General features: G+C 35.2%; 1 protein-coding gene across 2 annotated transcripts in view; it reads right to left on the reverse strand.

Annotated features, from left to right (window-relative positions):
• Nucleotides 1-1,177: 1,177 nt before the first annotated feature.
• TBC1D23 (TBC1 domain family member 23) overlaps nucleotides 1,178-24,090 on the reverse strand; it is a 62,291-nt gene continuing 39,378 nt past the window's right edge. The window contains exons 11-19 of one of the 2 annotated variants that reach the window (XM_023212054.1): nucleotides 21,913-22,083; nucleotides 19,275-19,317; nucleotides 17,620-17,726; nucleotides 13,930-14,069; nucleotides 12,579-12,623; nucleotides 8,425-8,513; nucleotides 5,453-5,588; nucleotides 4,011-4,205; nucleotides 1,178-1,434 (exon numbers count right to left, since the gene is read on the reverse strand). In XM_023212054.1, the coding sequence (XP_023067822.1) occupies nucleotides 1,353-1,434; nucleotides 4,011-4,205; nucleotides 5,453-5,588; nucleotides 8,425-8,513; nucleotides 12,579-12,623; nucleotides 13,930-14,069; nucleotides 17,620-17,726; nucleotides 19,275-19,317; nucleotides 21,913-22,083 (1,008 nt within the window). In that variant the 3' untranslated portion in view covers nucleotides 1,178-1,352. The remainder of the gene's footprint in view (nucleotides 1,435-4,010; nucleotides 4,206-5,452; nucleotides 5,589-8,424; nucleotides 8,514-12,578; nucleotides 12,624-13,929; nucleotides 14,070-17,619; nucleotides 17,727-19,274; nucleotides 19,318-21,912; nucleotides 22,084-24,090) is intronic. The other variant, XM_023212064.1, reaches the window with a different exon arrangement.

Genomic DNA, 24,090 nt, shown 5'->3' on the forward strand with positions numbered 1-24,090 from the left:
TGCAAAATACAGCAGAGCAATTTTCAGTACATTAAGACAATGTGTCCAAAAATAATTTCAAACCACTGGAACTTCAATGAGAGGATAAAACCAAAAGAAGAGAAAGAAATTCAGAAAATGATGACAAAAACAATTGTACTTTATAAGCTCTCTGATTATTTGGCATTTATATAAGTGGATATTACTGTGGTTACAGACTATAATCCTCAATGAGGACAAATCAATGTGGCTTAAACACTTGTTTTAAAATATAAATCAAATAATCCACTTGTAATAAAAACCAACGACATTTTTACAGACACAATTCTGTCCCCAAAATGTTAATCTTAACAGCCTACCTACTTATTTTAATGCTTTCAACTGCTCTTTAGAAATCATTAGGATGAAGTTTCTTATCTTTGAAGCATTTAGTGTCCAAATAATTAGCTAATGGAGCAAAGGTGATTTAGAAAATGATGTTTCAACATTTTACTAGCTGCACTGTATTTTGAGTTGGCAGGAATCTTCAACCATTCCATTAAAAAGATTTCACTCTTTTTTTTTTTTTTTTTTTTTCTGAGACAGAGTCTCGCTCTGACGCCCAGGCTGGAGTGCAGTGGCCGGATCTCAGCTCACTGCAAGCTCCGCCTCCCGGGTTCGCGCCATTCTCCTGCCTCAGCCTCTGGAGTAGCTGGGACTACAGGCCCCCGCCACCTCGCCCGGCTAGTTTTTTTTTTGTATTTTTAGTAGAGACGGGGTTTCACCGTGTTAGCCAGGATGGTCTCGATCTCCTGACCTCGTGATCCGCCCGTCTCGGCCTCCCAAAGTGCTGGGATTACAGGCTTGAGCCACCGCGCCTGGCCGATTTCACTCTTCTTAAGAAGAACAGAAACAGTGAGTGAGTTATTTATGTTTTTAGTTTCTGATATTGCTCAGTGGGTAAAACAATCTAGCAATTAAGGAAGTCTCCTCAACTAATTCTATCTCCAATTTTCAGTGAAGACACTGCAGATATGTATGTGTACAGCTGTTTTTGAACCCGAAAGTGATGCATGTTCCCTTAAAACAGCTCTTCAAAACAGAACTGCATTCTGTATCCTTACTTAGTCCATAAGGGCACAGGGTCAGTTACTTCGAAGTAATTTAATAACTGACCTTTATAATACATCATTTTATAAAACCAAAATGCAAAAGAAACATTTTTAAAAAGTTTACTGTCCACAGATTGATTATAATAATTTACACTTTCTTAGACCTGCTATTTAAGCAGCCCCATGAGCAAATGAAAGGTCTCCAGTTAGTATTCACCAGGAAGTATATGTCCATGTTTCTCTTGGTTGTCTTAATTTCTTTTTAAATAATTTTCTTTTATATTAACTTTCCAAAGCATCCAAAACTTTCATGATCTGCTGTTTTATGGCTTTAGTAGCATCCCCTGCATTTGGAATCAAATACCTAAGGGGAGGGAAAAAATACATATATATATAGACACATATACATATTAATACAGTGCTTTCCCTTCAAGACTCAGCTGATAGGTCGCCTCCAATGGGAAGCTTTCCCTAACCCACAAAGCCAGCAGAAATGCCTCCTATGTTCTCCCATAGCTTATTTGAACATAATCCAAAACTTTTTTTGAAAGAGAGAAAACCTAAATGCGAAGGCAATGTGGTTTTACATACAGTGTAAAGCTAAAATTCTTTGAGCCATTATTAAATATAGGTAATAGCTAGATAAAACACAAGATAAAAAATATAATATTCCACTCCCCAATACACATGTACCTTCAATTAGCTACAAAAATCACATACGAATTGTTGGTATCCAATTCCAAAGACAATGACAATTCCAACACTTAATAGTTTGACTTTAAGCAAGTAATTTAAGTTCACCAAAACAGATTCCTACATAAAAAATAGGTGTAGTTATCCAAACTTTACAGAGGGTTATGTACATAATAAAATGGTGTTGTCTGAAATATTTACAAAAGACAAGACATATGATAACTATTACAAAATATCAGCACCATAGATTAAACGTCCATTTTCTTTTCTTGGAGAATAGTGTTTTTTTTTTTTTAAAGCATTTTCTGTAAAACCTAACAATTCCACTGTATAAATCATCTGTAAGTGTTACATATGCAAGGCAGAATAGAGAAGAACCATAAATATCAATGAAGAAAAGCAGAGGGAGAATCTAGTTACTTTATCATCCACTATTAAGACTATCTTCCACAACTCTGAATTAAAAAAAAGATGTTGATCTATATATAATAAACTTCAATTTATTTAGCAAAATTTATGGGAAAGCCTTTAAAACATAATTCTCAACTTTTACTATACATGACAAAGTCATAATTCAAATCTCCTTTGGTTAAAATTAATTTATCAGTAGATATTAAAATGTGTATACCTCAGAGACTCACTGAATCTAGTTGCAGGAATTTATCCTGAGAAGATGAATTGGACAACTATGTAAATACACATTTTTTTAAAGGCCCACTAGAAGATTAATAGTGAAATATATGAAATAATGTACATGCCAATCAACATGAGGCTTGTTATATCAATCTCCTGAGAAATCCTTATAACAGAATATCTACCATTAAAAAGTTAAGAATTTATATTTATTGGGCTGGACATGGTGGCTCACGCCTGTAATCCCAGCACTTTGGGAGGCCGAGGCGGGTGTATCACAAGGTCAGTTGATCAAGACCATCCTGGCTAACACGGTGAAACCCTGCCTCTACTAAAAATACAAAAAATTAGCCGGGTGTGGTGGTGGGTGCCTGTAGTCCCCACTACTCGAGAGGCTGAGGCAGGGAGAATGGCGTGAACCCGGGAGGCGGAGCTTGCAGTGAGCCAAGATTGCACCACTGCACTCCAGCCTGAGCAACAGAGAGAGACTCTGCCTCAAAAAAAAAAAAAAAATAGTAATTTATGTTTATTAAAATGTAAATATATCACACTATACTGTTTTCTTAAAAAATCAGAACACAGAAACAAGCCTGTATCACATTTATCTAGTTTTTAATAGAGAAATAACATATGCATTAAAAAAATCTGAGATGATACTCATCAATGTGTTAACAGAGAATTAGAATGACATATTCTTTATATCTTTATTAATTGAAAATATCACTATATAAATATGTATTCTTACATAAAGCAACAAAGTGACTTTACAAATCGGGTATTATTTTCTTTTAACAAAGTACATAAAACAGTACAGATTCATGATGTCTGCTACCTAACTGTCAGTAAAAGATCAAAGAAACTGAATAATTTCCCCTTTCAATTGAAGTTGATTATTTAAAAGTGCTCCGATATTACCTTAAGCTTACTCTTTATCCAAGCACTCCTGTAAACAAGAAGTGTAATCCTAAATCTCAGGAGGGGAACAACTTGAACTGATGCAAGGTGGAATAAACCACAAATCAGGAGTCAGGAAGGCTATATTTGGATCTGTCACAAACTAAGTGTCAGGATCTGGGAAGTCATTCAACCCCTCTGGTCTTCATATTTTTATCTATAGATTTAAAAATGGTTTAGTATCAATATCAGTGTGGTCCACAGCCCTTGGGCCAGTCTGTGAACTGTTAGTGACCCACAATGAGATAAAGGGGGGGGGCTTGTACCAGGCTAAAATTACCTATATCACCCAGTACACTGCTTAGTTCACTGACAGTTTGTCCAAACAAGAATTTTTCTGTGAAGGAAAATAAAAATATTGACACACTCTAAAACAAGTTTCTTATTTCATTGCAAGCCAGCAATTAGTGCAGCACTGGTGTAGATTAACAATAAGGATCCTTGGGTCAGAAACTTTGTGAAATTTGCTATGGCACTTACTCAAATCATGTGCTAATGGCTACACCACATATGGCTAAGGACTGGGGAGAAAGAGATAATAAGAAACACTAAAAGTGGTTCACCTATCCTATTCCACCATCCATTCCCCAAAATAGAGAAACAAACTCTGTATAGTGAACTGCAGTAATTCAGATAATATCATCATAAGGAAAATCTTACCTTTCAATTGCCAAGATTTCTATTCCTGAAGCACTGCTATTTCCATACTTGAAGGTAATGAGTTCAGGATGTTTTTTTTTGGATGTAATTTTAACTACAGAATTCAGCGCTTGTCGAGACTGTATATAAGCCAATCCTTTCCGTGAAACAATCTCCCTTAAACAATACATATGTGTTGCGGTAACCAACAGATGACTTGAGACAAAAAGAGCATTAAAAGAAAAAAAAATTTAAGTAAATATCATTCAAAACAGGTGTTGTTTTGAAACAACCACCCCAATTATTAAAAATGTTCAACTCTAAATAAAATTATTTGAGTTAAAAAATATAAACAGAGGTTAATCTATAAACAAGTAAACTACATATTAAAGGCTTTTAATTATATGCAAATTAATATTTTATTAACATAATCCTGCAATGATTTAAAAGTAATATAATGTAATAAAAAGTTCCATACAACATAGAAATCATTACAATAATATATCTTTTATTGAAATGGAGTATATTACTTTTCAAATTTTTAATACTATTATCTATATTCATAAACTATTCTCATTCAATGCACCACATCCTATATCTAATATCCAAGATCACTAGGCAATTGTTGGGTTTCCCTACACATTTTGTAATACTCTGTAACTGCATCCTGAAGGCAAAATGAGCATAGTGTTATTAACACTCACCCACAACCCCTGTATCTCAGCTTCTTTTTAATATCATACTTTCACATTTTTATGTACAGTAATACCATATGACAATTATCAGACAAGCCCAGAATGTGGAACATTCTGCAGGATGATTGACCTGGACTCAAAGGATCATTCATCATGAAGAGAAAAGGGAAGCGAGTGAGTAGGGGGATGAGTTCTGCTGCACACAGGGTGAGACTAAAGACACGTAACAGACAATGCAATGTGTGAACTATGAACTGGATCATGGATCAGAAAGAAAAAACACACTTCAAAAGATACTTCGGGAACACCGGAAAATTGGGGTATGATCTGTATGACAAATGATGTTAATTTACAAAAATTTTTAGGTTGTGCAGGAGAATGCTCATATACTTGGGAGGTTTATGCTGAAGCATTTAGGGGTGAACTGTCACATTTGTAGGCTTCTTTTGAAAGGTTTGACAAAAGTGTACACATACATGTATATGTACATATATACATATGAAATGGGGTGGTATTAAAAGGTGTTAACAGTTGATCAAAGAATCATAAGGGTGTTCAATGTACTATTCCTTCAACATTTTTGTATAAAATTTTTCAAAACAAAAATTACATAAGAAATACTGTTATAATTCAAGACCTATTATACAAGTAGACAGAACGAAATTATATCTTATTGTACTAGGATAAATATTCTTCTGTAGTTCAGTTTTGTATTATTAACTTCCCCAAATTCAATTTTACTTCTGATGAAGACATTTTTAAAAGTACCTGGGAAACATGTGTCCACTTTCTTTTACTTCTTTACAAGGAAAATGATGTTTGACATCTGGCTTGTTTATCCAAGTCTGAATGTTTACAACCTCTTTCCTATCATCATCTGACATTGAAGAACTGTCAATTTCATCTATAAAAAATATAAAGTGTTAAATATGGATACTACCAACTTTTAAAATGATACATTCCCTAACAGTCTAAAAAAATTTCAGTAGTATTTTAAAGATATGGATTAAAAAACAAACAGGCTGGGCGCAGTTGCTCACGCCTGTAATCACAGCACTTTGGGAGGCTGAGGCAGGCAGATCACCTGAGGGCAGGAGTTCGAGACCAGCCTGGACAACATGGTGAAACCCCGTCTCCACTAAAAAATACAAAAAATTAGCTGGGTGTGGTGGTGCACACCTGTAATCTCAGCTACTTGGGAGGCTGAGGCATGAGAATTGCTTGAACCCAGGAGGTTGCAGTGAGCTGAGATTGCGCCACTGTACTCCAGGTTGGGTGACAGAGTAAGACTCTGTCTCAAAAAAAGAAAAAAAGAAAAAAAAAAAGAATAACACAATCAATTCTAATCCTGCTACTGTATTTCCTTATGCCACTGATATTAATATAGAAATATTATCAAACATCACTTTCATATGGTTACAAAGTCAAGTGTAAATATTAAGAATACATTTTTAAAGATTAAACTATTTGGGGAATTTCAATTGTTTTGATATGCATAACCTAACTATGATCTGACTAGTCTGTAAAGAGATGGCTGAATTGTTAAACAATAGGCACTATCTTGAGGGTAAAGATGGCGGATTTCTTTTTATCTTGCTGCTTTTTGATTTTAAAGAAAATAATCAATCCTGGGATAAATAAGTAAAAATCTAGGGTTATTTTCCCTAAGAGAAATATAAAATAATTGTATTTTCTAATTATATTAATATTATATTAATTAATAATTATATTTCTAATTTAAGAAAGGGAAAATACAGTCTCTAAGGTAAATGATTATAGGTTCTGTCCTTTGCTTTTTAGCAAATACTGCAAAATATACAGACATAATGAAAAAGGAAATCGCACGTATCTACACTCCAGCTTACACAAAAGTGAACCTCTCATGTATCTCTTCCTACTCACATTCCCCTCCCTTCCCCACCAAGAAATACTATCTGAATTTGGTGTTATCAGTTCCATACATGTCTTTGCTTTAACATGTAGGCATGTATGCATATCCCTAAATAATATACAGTAGTATTATACATACAGTAGTATATACATGCTTTAACATGTATGCATGTATGCAAATCCCATAACATGTATGCATATCCCTAAATAATATACAGTAGTATTCGACAAACAAAATGTATATAAAAAGTAGACTACTCAACTGCATTCTTCTGCAACTGCTACCCTACTCCCAACATCTGAAATTCATACATACTGATACACATAGTTCATTTTCTCCCTTTCATTATGGTCCAATTTTCCATATTGTAAATATGTGTATGTAGATATATGATAAATGTAAATATGCCACAATTTATTCATCCATTTCTCTCTCCCCTTTGTTAATGGAAGAAGTTGAGATATTCAGGGAGAGACAGATAACAGAAAGAAGATGGCAATAGAGAGGGGAAAAAAGAAAAAAAGGAAACAATTAGAAATATCACATTTGCCTCTCTGCAAGTTTTCTGGAAAGTGATTTCATGTATCTATTAAAATATCAAATGTGATTCCCCATAACCTAGCAATCTGGCTGCTAAGAATTTACCCTCTGAATATACTTTGATCAAAAGCTAATCTGCATATATATCTTTATATAAAGATCCATTGCCATTTGAAACAAAAACCCTGGAAAACCACCAGTGTCAACTGGAAGATGGACTAAATAAAGTACGGTATGTTTATATGATAGAAGGAGAATGAAGAGATACATGAGCTGAAATGGGAAATATGCAACATGTTTTACTAACTGGAAAAAGCAAGGTGAGATTTGGGAGTCTTTTTTCCTCATTCTGTACATTTATATATTTTTTCCCTAACTCAATACACATATTAACCAAAATTAGTTATGACTGCTTACCTAACACATATTAACCAATATTAGTTATGATTGCTTAATTAGGATGAACTGGGCAGTAGAATTATAAACCAAAGACTAAATTTTTTTCTTTTCTTTTTTTTTTTTTTTTTGAGACAGAATCTCGCTGTGTCGCCCAGGCTGGAATGCAGTAACACAATCTTGGCTCACTGCAACCTCCACCTCTTGGGTTCAAGCGATTCTCTTGCCTCAGCCACCCAATCAGCTGGGATTACGGGCATGCACCACCATGCCCAGCTAGTTTTTGTACTTTTAGTAGAGAAAGTACAAAGACCAACCATGTTGGTCAGGTTGGTCTTGAACTCCTGACCTCAAGTGATCTGCCCGCCTCGGCCTCCCAAAGTGCTGGGATTACAGGCGTGAGCCACCGAACCTGGTCTAAATTATTTTTAAAAAACATAACCACAGAGAAGACAACCTTCCCTGACACAATATCACCATCTTGTGGCCCTTTAGGATATTGCCTCCAGTTTCAAAAGACTTCAGAAGTCTCAATTTTGTAATTTTCAGTGCTTTAGTCCCACAACTCTCAATCTCCTAGGTGACTGATCAAAGGAATTTCAATCCCATCACTTGGATTTATATACTATTTCTACACTGATAGCCCTCAAATTATCATCAGTTTAGACCTCTCTCCTCAGCTGAAGACACCTATAATCAATTGCCTCTACTTAACATTTCTGCTTGGATTTCTAATAGTTACAGTTCAAGGTGTCTAAAACCAAACTCTTAATAGAAAGCCACAGATTCTCCAATTATTTCTACAGAATCTCAATTTTTTAAAAAAGCAGTTGATTGGCTACTCCCAGAATGACTGCTGTAATCACTCCTGATGACTGAGCAAAGCCCTCTGTAGCAAAGTGTATTACTACACCTGTGTCGTATTCTTCTTCATCCCCAATGCTGAAAACAGGCTTTACACCACGGTAAGGCTTGCCCACTCTGTCACTGCTGCTCACATGCCTATATTCAAAGAATTTTAGGGGAGAAATAATCACTTAAGAAGTTTTCAAAGATGTTTACCAAGCATCATTTGAATATTCACACAAAATGTAAACATTCCTTATCCCCCGCAAAACCCTGTGCACTACCCAAAGTTTTAGGAGAGCTATGTTAAGGAAATCAAAAGAAGATAAAGAAATTATGTTAGCAAAAGTGGCATAAGGCCTTGGTAGACTGAATGCTCTTAAATATGTAAAAATTAAATTTTAAACAATTTTAATATCCACATTAAAACTAATGCTTAGATCTGTTTGGCCTTGCGCAAGTTATTTAGACTTCTGTGCTTCTGATTCCTCCTCTGTAAAATAGTGCTAACAATATCTACCTGTCAGGGTTATCGTGAGAACTAAACCGGTTAATTTTATTGTAAAACTATTAGGACAACGCCTGGTACTACCTTCATGTCTGTTAGGTAAAATAAGTTACTGACACCAAATATTCAAATTCCAACAGGAGTGGTTAAGGTTTCTCATATAAGTGCAATTGTCTTAAGGGTTATCTTCCCATTTTTTTATTACTGTTACTTTTGTTTCAATAGAAATGAAGATTCTACTTTTGTTGTGCAAATATAAGCTATAAAAATGAATCTGCCTCCGCCGGGCGTGGTGGCTCAGTCCTGTAATCCCAGGACTTTGGAAGGCTGAGGCGGGTGTATCACCTGAGGTCGGAAGTTCAAGACTAGTCTGACCAACATGGAGAAACTCCGTCTCTACTAAAAATACAAAATTAGCTGGGCATGGTGGTGCATGCCTGTAATTCCAGCTGCTTGGGAGGCTGAGGCAGGAGAACCGATTGAACCCGGGAGGCGGAGGTTGTGGTGAGCCGAGATCACGCCATTGCACTCAAATCTGAGCAACAAGAGTGACACTCCACCTCAAGGCAAAAAAAAAAAAAAAATAAATCTGCCTCTTTTTCAAAAGGCAGAAGCATGTAAACTCAAGCTTGATTAGGTCTACAGGAAGTGTGACCTCTCTTTTTAATATAAAAAGTAATACCCTATTAATTTTCAGGTAATCCCAAATAAACTAAGAGGTAAAATTAAAATGTGTCAACAAAATACTACATGTTTCTGAGGGGAAAAGCATTGTTTTACTTGTAGGATAAGGATCAGCTAAAATTACCTACTACAAAGGAAGACTCTAGCTTTTTGGGGTGTGTGCATGTAATGTATGAAAACACTCAGAATCTTCTATTTTCAAGAGATATTCCAATGTGAGAAAAAACATCAAGTTACATGCCTTTAGTTATTATTATTATTATTATTATTATTATTATTATTATTATTATTATTATTATTATTATTATTTTAGAGCCAGGGTCTCGCTCTGTCACCCAGGCTGGAGTACAGTGGCACAATCTTGGCTCACTGCAGCCTCGAACTCTTGGGCTCAAGCAATCCTTCTGCCTCAGTCTCCCATGTAGCTGGGACCACAGGGGTGCAGGACCACAGGGGTGTGCCACCACGCCTAATTTTTTTATTTTTTCAGAGACAGGATCTTGCTATGCTGCCGACTGGTCTGGAACTCTTGTACCTGTGATCCTCTCACCTCAGCCTCCCAGTGCTGAGATTACAGGTGTGAACCACCACACTTGGCCTTTACTTAGGTTTAGAATTCAATTTTCCCAGAAGATAGAGATCAAATCCATACTTAAATTTTAAATATACATCATCAATAAAAATTTTTTTGTAGCCTAATTCTGTTGATTTACTTCTTCCAAAATAACATTCCTCAACATAATGAGAGTTTAGTGTATAACAAATATTCATTGGAAATTACAAGTTAGGTTAATCAATACATAGGCTTAAAGTCTGGTTAAACAAAAAGTGACATAATCATTTGGTTTTATGTTAAAATATATCTAATGTAAAACTGTCCTATAAATTACCAAACTATGCTCATCAGAGAGAGATAGAAAACGATATAATTTGGATGCCTTTGAAACTCAGACTCAGCTTTCTTACAAAAGAAAGAGGTAAGAGCTTTATCTAAAAATGTTTTGACGCCATCTAGATAGTAAAATTTTAGATTAGATTATGAGTTCTCTCCTAATATTAAAGCACAATTAAACTGCCATAACATAGAAAGTAACAAATATAAATGTTTACAGCAAATAAGCATTTGCTATAACTAGATAACCAAATAACCAGAAAGTATCAGTAAAGAGACAATCCTAAAAAACAAATTATTAATTGTTGATCAAGATTTATAATACAATGCAAAGTCTTTATAACCATGAATGCTAAGAATTATTGAGACATTTCTGGAAAGACTGTCTAAAAATGAATAAAATTCAACAGCTGGACTATTTTTTTAAAGCATAATATCTATACTTTTTTTGCCATGGTAATAATAGAAACATCTCTAGTATGGTTTGAGTAGGCTTTAATTTACTGAGCTTAGAAAGAAACCTATTTCATTCTAACTTCTCATTTTTCTAACCAAATATATCTAACTGTGATCAGAGATGATTTAAGTTACAAAAATTAATAATTTGGGAACTTGGGGGTTAAAAAAATTAGACTAATGGTCCTATAACAGAATAAAATGGAAAGGATGATTCACAAATAGATTATAATTTTAAAAGGAGCAATTTCCTTTAAAGTAGTGCTAGGTAAAATTATTAGCAGAAGTCCTGTAATTGGCATTGTGTAGGAATAGTCACAATAAATCAAAACTCTTAGAAGATAAGTTATTAGAGAGTAAAGTATTATTATTAATATTGAGACGGAGTCTCACTCTGTCGCCCAGGCTGGAGTGCAGTGGCACGATCTTGGCTCACTGAAAGCTCTGCCTCCCGGGTTCACCCCATTCTCCTGCTTCAGCCTCCTGAGTAGCTCAGATTACAGGTGCCCGCCACCATGCCCAGCTAATTTTTTTGTATTTTTTTTTCAGTAGAGACGGGGTTTCACCGTGTAAGCCAGGGTTTCACCGTGTAAGCCAGGATGGTCTTGATCTCCCCACCTCGTGATCTGCCTGCCTCAGCCCCTCAAGTGCTGGGATTACAAGCGTGAGCCACCATGCCTGGCCAAAAGTATAGTCTTAGAGAATGAAGTGTTATTTTTTAAAATGCTACTTCACTCAGAATACTGAAGTGACCTGAGAAAAATTCCATTCCATTATTCCAAAGCTTAACTTATATTCAAAATATGACTAGAATTTCTCTCTTTTTTTTTTTTTTCTGGCCCACTTAGGATTTACAGAATTTCTTTTTAAATGTTTGTAGGTGTTGCTGTAATTGATATTCTAAATTAAATGGCTGAAAAATTCTGTGAGTATAAGAACTGTAAAGTCACACAGAGTTAAGTTAGTAAAGTTCTTTTGTTATCCTAATTGAGGATCCAGTAGATTTTTAAACCTTAAACTTATTTTGTCTTTTAATGAGAAACACCTCATTTTATTTGGGTTAGAGAAGTGACAAATTATACATTAAAGTAATCCACCACCTAGAAAAAAACGCAATTTTTTTTTCAATAAAAACCAAGGCAGAACCCTAGAACTGTAGTGCCTTAGATTTATATATGCTAACTCAACCTAAATACATACATCTTATTAAGAACATCTAAAAATATAAAATTACATAATGTACATTAATTAACAAAAATTTTGAACCACGAATGGTGCCTATTTTTAGGTGCTATAATTTTCTCTGCTGCTAGGCAGGAGATAGAAGCAAATGAGTACCAAAGCAAATAACCTGCCAACTCGTGACCACACACATGCTTTCTTTGTTTCACCTTCCCCTGTCTCAGAATAAAAACTGCAGGTTTTGAACAAACTTAATTTTCATCTGTGGAATGCGTGATACAAACAAGCATGCAGGAAAAGAAATTAAAATGATCAAGCAAAAAACAAAAGAAAAGTATATCAAACAATATGACACACTCCTAAAAGCAGAATGAGAAAAGTTTAGCATTCGAAATAGCTGCATGAAATTTGAGCCAAGACAGCATAAGGCTTATAGATGGCATGAGGCATATTAAAGGAAAAGGATGGTTCTAGAAAAATGCTCTACTCATTGGCTTACCGCTCTGTACATGATCTGTCTGGCCAAGGAAGATTGAAAGACATTCTATAGCAAATCAAGGCAGAGGACAGAACAAAATGATTATAAAATAATGCAACAGCTTTAAAACTCAAAAATATGGTACAGTTTAGTCAGTTTTTCTCACCCAAAGTGTACATTATAAAGATGTTTCCATCATCCCAAGTACAAAGAAAAACAAAGAAAAGCCAATTACAAGTAAATCAAGGCAGCAGTCTTTTTGACTTAGTTATCACCAGTCCATTTTAAAATAAAACAAATAAATTTTAAAATAAAATTGCAAATGTTCATGCTACAAAATGTAGCAATAATAGTCCTCCAACCTAGAAGCACCAACAAAAGGTAAAAGGGTTAGTTAGCTTTTGAGAACAGACATAACTTTATTGCATAAACAAGTCTTTCAGGCTTGATAAAACACCTTGGTAATTATCAGTTGACCACTCTGGATAAGGTACAATTATTTGGATCAATGAAAATAATCTATTACCTTCTCAGCTATTTACTAAATGCAAAAAACTGTATTTTTGTATGCATATATACTATACTTAATAAACGGACAGACGACAAATCCCTGACATTCAGTTCTTAAAGTAAAATACGTCAATTTTCCCAGGATACTGCAAGACATGAAAGTCAAACAAAATACTGTAACACATTTCCAATATAAGGCTTCCTTAAAAACACATTCTCTGTTGCAATTATAAGACTAGCTTTGAACTCTAGGAACAGGAAAGATCAAACAGACTCATACATGGAGAAAAAAATGTATCCTCAGTTACAATAAGAAACAAGATACATAAAACAGATATTTTTAAACTTGTTTATCAGTTGTTAACCACGTCCCTCATTTGTAATTTACAAGGAAATGGGGTTTTGTAAACGAAATTCTATGAAGGTCTGATCTTAAACATCAGAAGGTGGGTTTCTGCTATATTTAGCATGATCAGATTTTCTAGGTTTTAAATTCTTGGAGCAGAGGAAGAAGTTCTTACTATGAGATCACTGAATTCAGCAGATGATTCTCCATCCATTTGACATTTGGGAAGCAGCTACTATATGAAATGTAATACATACTGGGACATAAATTATTTTTAGTGAATGACATGATGTGACAGATACATTATTTGCATCTTTGAGTAGTAAGAGAGAATAATTATGGATATAAAGTACATTCCTGCAATTCTAATGAAAACGATGAAATCATCTAATAGAAAATGTACTTTATGATCCTTTTCTGGAACACATTTAAGTCAACTAACATTTACTTACTGTAAGACATTATTTCTTTAGTTTTAATTATTCACCATAAACTCATACTGTACAAACAACTCACCGATCCACAGGAGTTGATGTATTCTCTATAAAACTGATAACTTTTTCCCTGACATTAACGGATTTTGTCTTCAAAGCCACAGTCATTTTATTTACTAGTGATTTCATTCCTCTATCATTTGAGCCATTAGGAGATTCACCCTAAAAAAAGAACATAGATGGATTAACTGCTCTCTAAATGACTAGAAGACATACTACTGCTAATGGTTATCTACATGCTATAGACTGAATTGCAATCCCACCAAATTCATATGTTGAAGTCCTAACTCCCAGTATATCTTAGAATGTGACTGTATTTGGAGACAGGGCCTCTACAGGCATAAGTAAGGTTCAATGAGGTATTTATAGGTGGTCTCTAGTCCAGTCTGACTGGTGTCCTTATAAGAGACAAAGACATGAGCCTATGAAAACAGACAAGAAGCCATGTGAGGACACAGAGGGCAAGGCAGCCATCTACACGCCAAGGAGAGAGGCCTCAGGATAAACTAAACCTGCCAATACTTTGATCTTGGACTTCTAGTCTCCAGAACAGTAAGACAATAAATTTACATTGGTTAAGCCACCAGTCTGTGGTATGATATTTTGTTGCGGCAGCTGCAAACTAATTCATTAGGTGAAATCATTTTAAGAATAGAAGGTAGAGGCCAGGCGCGGTGGCTCACGCCTGTAATCCCAGCACTTTGGGAGGCCAAGGCGGGTGATCACAAGGTCAGGAGTTCAAGACCAGCCTGGCCAAAATAGTGAAACCCCGTCTCTACTAAAAATACAAAAATTAGCCAGGCGTGGTGATGGGCACTTGTAATCCCAGCTACTTGGGAGGTTGTGGCAGACAACTGCTTGCACCTGCGAGGTGGAGGTTGCAGTGAGCTGAGATTGTGCCACTGCACTCCAGTCTGAGCGACAGAGTGAGACTCCGTGTCAAAAAAAAAAAAAAAAAAAAAAAAAAAATAGAAGGTAGAATAAAATATTAGGATATACTTGTACATATATGTGTGTGAAGTCTGACATTACCTTCTTTATTATGAAAGAAATAGTTAAAACTACTGACCTTTCTTATCTCAGACTAGTTTACAAAAATAAGCAAAAGTATGATCAAACTACTATTTGCACATATGTGTGGAGTCTGAAATTACCTTATTTATTCAATAGGAAATAGTTAAAACTATTAACCTTTCTTAGACTAGTCTACAAACATAAAGGAAAAGTATAATCAAACTACTATCCATGTAGCTAAACTTTTAAATATTTATCCCTTGTAAATGCTTGTTTTTTAAAGACACTGCCACCGAGGCCTTTATTTTCTGAAGAAAAGTTATCCTGATGTACCAAATGTAAGAGATGCGAGTATAATTCTTTTTTGTTTGTTTTTTGTTGTTGTTTTGAGACAGAGTCTTGCTCTGTCACCCAAGCTGAAGGGCAGTGGCACGATCTCGGTTCACTGTAACCTCAGCCTCCCGAGTAGCTGGGATTACAGGCACCTGCCACCATGCCTGGCTAATTTTTGAACTCCTGACCTAAGGTGATTCACCTGCCTCGGGCTCCCATAGTGCTGGGATTATAAGCATGAGCCACTGTGCATGGCTGTGAGTATAATTCTTAAATTGTTTCATGGGATTGCTCACATACACCTTCCTAGAAGGAAATTCAGTGATGGGTGTCAAACATTTAAAAGTGATCCTCTTTTTTGCCAATTAATTCCTCTTTAGAATTAATGGGAAGGAAGTGCCCAGAAATTTGGGTACTATTTGATGGAAAATTATACAGTCATTACAAACTCATACTATTTTTAAGTAGCATTTTAAAATGCTAGAAAATGCTCATATGTTTAATGAAAAAGCAGAAAATAAAATTCTACTTTGCTATGATCACTACTTTTAAAATAAAGAAACACATTCACTAAAAAGGGTTTGATGAAAATACTTCAAAATATGAATGGCAAAATTATCTCTGGAACAGCTACAGGTGATTTTGTTTTCTTTATACTTTTCTTATATATATATGATGCTACAATGAACATCTGTTACTTTTATTTTTAGAAGAAATGTCATTAACAACACAAAAAAACTATGTTTCTATTTCTATATCTAAATTCAAAGCCAAATTAAACTGCCAAACTTCTTTGGTACTTTGAAAAGAATGCTCTTTAAGATAATTTCTAAAATAGCCTCAATCAGTGTTTTTCAAATCTGAATATAAAAGCTTCAACAGAAAAACTATCCAGTGATGTGAACAGGAATATAAATTAGAATGTTTTTTGGAGAACCATTTGATAATAATGCAGAAGTCTAAGGACTCTGGTAACATTTTAATCAAGTTATTCCACTTCCAGGACTAAATAATCATGGCATATGCAAATTTATCACTACAAAAATTAAACAGTGTTTGTAACAGAAAAAAACTGGACACAATGTAAATACTGAATAATAGAGAACTGAATAAATTATAATATACCCAAACAATGAAATACTATTTAGTTATTTGTAAGTGAAAATAGCAAACATTTACTAAGTAAATGGTGATTTCACACAAAGAGCATCAAGTTAAAAATAAGAGTATCAAGTTAAAAATAAGAGTATCAAGTCAAAAATAAGATTCTCAGGCAAGCCTTATCTGCTGATGTGAAAATAATCTGATTTTGATTTGCATGGCCAAAGATAAACCTCAACTAACACAGGTAGTGAGTTACAATTTCATAATAACTACTATTAAATATTTGGTGACAGGTACTATACTTTCCATTTACTTCCACAGTTAATCCTCAAGTTATCCTTAGGAAGAAGGTTATGTTGTTAACATTTCTATTGCACAGGTGGAGAAACCACAGCTCAAAGACCTTGCTGGAGATCATGAAGAAAGTAAGTTGTAGATGAAATCTGAACCCAGGTATGTCAGACCTGTAAGCCCAAGCTACTAACCATGACCTTGTACTGCAGTTTCCCTTCCATTTCTGTTTTAAAAAATAATCACTAGGTAGATGAGGACCATTATTTATGAAAATAATTTAATGACATCTAATTCAACTAACATGAAATACTGAAGTACTGGAAAAGCACAAAAGACCTATTACCCAAATATTTCCAAAGTAGAACAGAAAAACAGATTTATCCACTGTAGCAAAACCGGGTAGTAATACACATCTCAATAACTAAAAATCAAATAGGGTTGGCAACTGGTTCTTGTCTTCCTCTGCCTGACCAATTCACAAATGTGGACAGACTCCAGTCCAAATCATTTAAGTCTGTGATGGGGATGGGTACAGATGCAGTGTGCATGAGGTGATTATGAGCCCTTGTATTCTGGCAAAAACTAACTGGGAGATGCCTGGAATCAGCTTGCTTAAGAGTCTCAGCTATTTATAGGACCCAGATTTGTCCCCATCGATATTTAAGCTGGAGCATAAAACTGTCACTACGTGATACCAAACTACAGATGGACAGGGAGAAATTTGAATTCAGCAGCTGAACTTCAAGAGCTCCCACCTAGTTTAGCTGTGAAGGCTTGCTGTATCATGTCATCAATCTCACAATAAAGGCTTGCTGTATCATTTCATTAATCTCACAATACTATGACTCTTCATGGCATGTGTTTAAAATGTTTTGACTCCATTTCTGTTATGGTGGGGGTTTAGTAGTTAATCACCTTTTCTGGGAACTTATCCAAATCCGGTAACGTACTCTCTACATACACTTACATCAACAGAATTGATACTGCTCCTTGAGCCTGAGGTACTAGCAATCCAATGGCCATATCCATTTTCTGGTCCATCCACATTAATGTCTGCCAGGTGCTGCTGCAGTGCTTAAGATAAATTAAAAACAACGACAACAACAAAACCTAAAATATCAACCCTCTTTGGAAAAATTCATTACCAATGAAATGTAATAAACATGTCACAGCTGAGAAAAAAGGACCGAAGGAAATAATCACAGGTACTTCTTTCTGCACGTCTGTGATGGAGAAAAGGCCTCCAAGCTAGAGCAAACCTTCCTCTTCTTCCTTCTAAAACCCTCTGTACACGGACAACATTTCTTAAGTGATGCCAAAAGTGATGATAACTGTATAGGCTTTATGTTTTCTTCTTTGGAAGGAAATCTTTCAAGTATTAACAGATAATTTCTGCAACATTTTTATGACATAAAGGATTAATAGAAAACCGATTGTGACTGTGACTTTCATTACACCATAAGGAGACATCGATCAATCTCTCCCATAATAAAGAAGCATTGTTAGGCATTAACAGTTACAGAAAGAGATATTATTCTTGGTGAATAAATAATCCATGGTTTTAAAAAGTTTCCAAAATCTGGGCTATACTATTAAAAAAATGCTTTTCAGACACTTTTGAGAATTACAAGCTTAATAATCAAGTTTTATATCATTACCAGGATTCCTAATAAATAACACTGAACCTAGGGCCAATACATGTTTAACACTACTTATTAAAATAACCCTTTTTGTACATCACTCTGGGTATGAACCTCAAAAGTCGTTAGTTATCAGGTCATGATATATAGAAGATAATCATAATCCTTGTTAATATCAACAAAGACCAAGAGGAAATACATCCTAATGTTCCAAAAATCCTAAGTTACAGCCTAACTCCCATGATTAAAGCCTAAGATTCCATTACCCTCAACATATACTGATTCAATTTTTGGAGTTTCAGTTGCACAACTGGTTAGCATGTGATTCTTATATATTGATTTGATTTGATCATTAATTTTCCCCAGCATTTACAGCTCAGTATTTTTGTAATCTCTTTTTCTAATGTAAGACAGGCTCTTTTAAAATCTTATTACTCTGCCTGCAAAGTAAAATTCTCAATACTTGCCTGCAGAGATCTTGCCAATTATTTTACTCTCCTAGATTATCAAATATTAGTCTGCAGTTCTGAAAACATCAGTTTATTTTGTTCCACTTAGCTAACATTTTTTAAACAGAGAATACCTTCAAGTAGTTCAAAAATAAAATAATAAAACACCGAAAGAGTCCAAAGGGTATACTATAAGAAGTATTCCTTGAATTCTTCCTTCCCCGTCCCATCATTTCATCCTTCTTCTCCATAGAGGCAATCATATGGACAGTTTTTCATTCATCTTTACAAAAATATTTTTTGGAAACAAATCTATTAAAATAGTCTTACATCAAATAGTCACTCATTTCAACTGCCTATTTCATTTGTCTGTTACCTGTAAGTCCTCCTGGCCTCGCCTTTTCTGAAAATATTGAATGAATGAAGAGAGTCTACCCATTAACTAATGTGACCACTCCAGATCAACTCTATTGATAATCAATACAATTTCTTCTGAAACACAAAGGAAAAAAACTAATAAATTAAAATCTTACCCATAAATCCTCCACTGGCAATACTCACATATTCTTTGTTTTTCTGTAATGGAAAAGAAATTTTAATTCTTCCAAAAATGCAACTTAATTAAAACTTCAGCTAGTTCTAAAACACTGATAAATACAATATCAAGTTATATATTAAATTTCGGGGCTTTCTTATTTCCTTGACATTTTGGACTTTGGCACAGAGCGGTATATCCATTTACCTTACGTATTGTAAGGGTCTGGTGCTTGGGTGGGAAGAAGGGGACAACTTCAAGGCTACTAACAAGTCTTGATTTCACTTGTATTATCGTTTCAATAGTGCAATGTTCAAACCGAAATTAAACAGTATTTTAGGATGTAATCAGAGTGATTTTTAAAAGCTTTCAAAATACTCTGGGTCCTCTATTAAAAGATAATGTAAAAAGTAACATTATGGCTAATTATGAAGAAATAAGGGAATGTTACCATTTTGCAAACTACTAAAAACATAATGGATCTAAGTAATAAAAACAACAATAAAAAAGAGGAACACTAAAAAGACATCTAAATAGTATTTACCATCTAAAAGAGGCAGGCATCACCCCCTCAGGACCTTTCCCCAAAACAAAGAAGTCTGAACACATCTCTACATTTAGACTACTGGCTGACAGGAAATACCAGGGACAGAACATGATAAAGGACACCATGTGAATGTAATCAGTAAAATCCAGAATGTGGGGAACTCTGTAACACAAATTAACTGCTTTTCCCAACAAAAATATGCAAGGAAAAAAATTTTAAAAAGGAACCTATAAACTAAAAGAAACTTAAAAGACATCAACCAAATGTCAACGTCTTGTTTTAGATCTTAGGAAAATCAGGGAAACTTGAACACTAAATTTTTTTTTAATAAAGTATGATAATGATGTGGTTATGTCTTTATAATGAGTTTATGGCATTCAGTTCTCCCTACTTTTCAATTTCCTTGAAATTTTCCATAATAAAAATTGGGGAAAAAATTTATAAAACCACATAAAGAACTTGAATAATTTTAAAAAGTTCACAATATTCCAAACTCTTGCCCTATGACAGCCCTCACAATATACAGTATAGTTTACACTGAAGCATTTTTATTTCATTTTGTTTTTGACGATAGGGTCTCGCTCTGTCACCCAGGCTGGAGTACAGTGGCATGAATATGGCTCACTGCAGCCTCAATCTCCCAGCTCATGCAATTATCCTGCCTCAGCCTCCCAAGCAGCTGGGACTACAGATGAACACATCCACACGCAGTTAATATTTTTATTTTTTGTAGAGACAGGGTCTCATTATGTTGCCCAGGGTGGTCTTGAACTCCTGGGCTCAAGTGATCCTCCTATCTCAGTCTACCAAAGTATTGGGATTATAGGTGTGAGCCACCCTGCCTGGCCCGAAGCATTTTTAGAATAGACCAGTTAAATTTATGAGTGAAACGAGTTTGGTTCCTTATTTTTGTTATTCCGTATGCTTCTAAACTCTTTCCTTTAATAAAATTTAAAATTATCCTACAATCCCTCTCCCAAATACCCTCTTCCTTCTCTGATTTTGCTTTTCAAGGATTTCGTCTTTAATTTTTTCAAACCAGATTCTTAGTAAAACACAACATAAATAGAAATGAATCCAAATTGAGTGGCTTGTGTATTACCAGGCCTACCATCTTACTGATTCCATAGTTCAGGACCATACAAAATAAGGACTTTAACACATAAACTGCCAAAGAATACCTAATAAGTAACTATTTTAATAAAAAACAAGCCATCACTGAGTGACGTTTTTAAAAAAGCAGAGAAGCAGGCTGCATAAAATCACTAATTCAAATTAGCTGTGTTGAAGACAATATTTAAACACAAAAAGGAAAGATGGCTAGGTGTTGTGAATGAATGTGCATATGCATTTATTCAGTTTCAAATGAAGATATTAAAATGAATTATACAGCTACTGTAAAAAGTACTAGGACATAAATACACATAAAGATCAATGTAACGTAATAGGCCAGGCACGGTGGCTCACGCCTGTTATCCCAGCACTCTAGGAGGCCGAGGAGGACGGATCACTTGAGGTGAGGAGTTCGAGACCACCCTGGCCAACATAGTGAACCCCGTCTCTACTACAAATACAAAAACTAGTCAAGCGTCGTGGTGCATGCCTGTAGTCCAGCTACTCGAGAGGTGAAGGGAGGAGAATTGTTTGAATCCGGGATGCGGAGGTTGCAGTGAGTCAAGATCACGCACTGCACTACAGCCTAGGCGACAGAACAAAGACTCTAGCTCAAAAAAACAATAATAAACAGAAAACAATAAAAGATCAATGTAACATAATAATCCAGAAATAGATCTTGATGCATAGAGGAACTCAGTATATTAATACAGTGGTATTTCAAATTGTACAGCTATTTGGAGAAAAATTTTTTTAATTCCTACCTTACTTCTTACACAAAATAAATTCCAGATGGTTTGAGTTAAACATTAAAAAAAATCATACAAGCATATGAGAAAAATCTGGAGAAGACCTTAACAAGTCACAAAACCAAGAAAAATACAGATAAATCTGACAAGCAGAAAGTTATCTACGCAAATTTTTAAAAGGTGATAACATTAACCAAACAAAACTGAAATAATTTATGTCAGCATACCTGTAAAAAGTGTGCCAGGACCATGTTCATATACATGTCTTCTTCCTCCCTGCCACTGCCCATAAAACAGAGGTGCTCCCCACCAGCTATGGAGCCAGACTCAATGGACTGCTTCTGTGCTTCCAGCAAGGATTTTACTGACTGTGCAAACTCAGATGGATTCTGGAGCATCTAGACAATTTTTTTAAAGTTAAAAACTTGACAAGCCTGTGTTTCACATATATTTGTAAATTTGAATTTTTTTTAGGAAAAACCCCAATATTTAAAGAGCCACAATGAAAATGAAGGGAAAAAAAGACTCTTATAAATAAAACCCCTCGGATAAGAGAAACATTTATAAATGTATCTATAATACAATAGAACAAAAATTGAACATTCACACAAACATTGACGCAAAGAAAATACTTCTCTATTAGAGAAAACCTGTTTTGTTCCTGTTTTTTCTTACATAACAAGTAGCAACTGTGTCCTTAGGTATCAAGACAGAAAGAGTATAAAACTATAGATCAAAACAAGCTCTATTTTTCAGTTTCCCCTTAGATGGTAAACCATGTATTTCTTAGAGGATAGTCAGAAATAACAGAAGGCATTTGTTTATCGGTACTATTCCAGGTAATGGAAATACAAGAATGAAATATTCATTTCTTACCCTCAAGGAAACAAGTACGACAATGACTACAAAGATGTTTAAAAACTGTTTTAATGGAGATACACAAAAAGTATAGTGAAATAGAAAAACGGACAGACCACATAGAAAAGCAATTTGTAAAAAACAAAAGCAAATATAAACAGCACACTCACAAAAAATAATGTTCAACCTTATTGGTAATTACAACTATTTTTCACTCATCACTCTGGTAAGATGAGAAAAGACTGATAATACCAATGGCATTCTCATTTAGAGTTCTGAAACATAAGAAGGTTCTACCTTTTTTTTTTTTTTTTTTTTTTGAGACGGAGTCTCGCTCTGTCGCCCAGGCTGGAGTGCAGTGGCCGGATCTCAGCTCACTGCAAGCTCCGCCTCCAGGATTTACGCCATTCTCCCACCTCAGCCTCCCGAGTAGCTGGGACTACAGACGCCCGCCACCTCGCCCGGCTAGTTTTTTGTATTTTTTAGTAGAGACAGGGTTTCACCGTATTAGCCAGGATGGTATCGATCTCCTGACCTCGTGATCCGCCCGTCTCGGCCTCCGAAAGTGCTGGAATTACAGGCTTGAGCCAAGGCGCCCGGCCGGTTCCATCTTTTTTTTTTTTTTTTTTTTTGAGACAGAATCTCCCTCAGTCACCCAGGCTGGAGTGCAGTGGCGCGATCTCGGCTCAATGCAACCTCTGCCTCCCAGGTTCAAGCAATTCTCCTAACTCAGCCTCCAGAGTAGCTGGGTTCCACCTTTTTAAAGGGCAATATGGTGGTCTCTAGTAAAATGTATATACCCACACACCTCAACAAAACAATTTTACTTTTAAGAATCTATTTTACAGAAATATTTGCATAAGTTCACAAAATGTATATAAAGATGTTAACTGCAGTATTATTACAAGAAAACAAAAAATAACCCACATATACATCAATCAGGCAATAAATTATAGTATACCTACATGTACCATGGACCACTACACATCATTAGAAAGAATGTACTTAAATCAAAAGATCTCTTAGAAACTGTTCTGTGAAAAATCAAGTGGCAAAACAAGAAATATGTAAATAGATATTAAAAGTCTGCAAGATTAAGTAAGTTGATAATATTCTTTAAAATTTTTTAAAAATTCAAGCCTGGCATGGTGGCTTATGCCTGTAATCCCTGCACTTTGGGAGGCCAAGGTGGGCAGATTACTTGAAGCTGGGAGTTCGAGACCAGCGGCCAACATGAACCCCGTCCTCTACAAGAAACAAAAAAATTAGCCAGATGTGGTGGCGCACACCTGCAGTCCCAGCTACTCGGGTGGCTGAGGCCAGAGAATCACCAGAACCTGGGAGGCTGAGGTTGCAGTGAGCCAAGATCACACCACTGCACTCCAGCCTGAGTGGCAGAGTAGAAACTCTGTCTAAAAAAAAAAAAAAAAAAATTAATTTAAGTATTCATGAATCACCTGAGCAAACTGTTAAAATAGGAATGACAGAGGAATCAAGGGAAGAGAAAGGCACAGAGTTCAACTATAGAATATGGATGAGCTAAGATG

The sequence above is a fragment of the Piliocolobus tephrosceles genome, chromosome 2 (assembly GCF_002776525.5).
Source record: "Piliocolobus tephrosceles isolate RC106 chromosome 2, ASM277652v3, whole genome shotgun sequence".
In the NCBI taxonomy this organism is placed as follows: Eukaryota; Metazoa; Chordata; class Mammalia; order Primates; family Cercopithecidae; genus Piliocolobus; species Piliocolobus tephrosceles.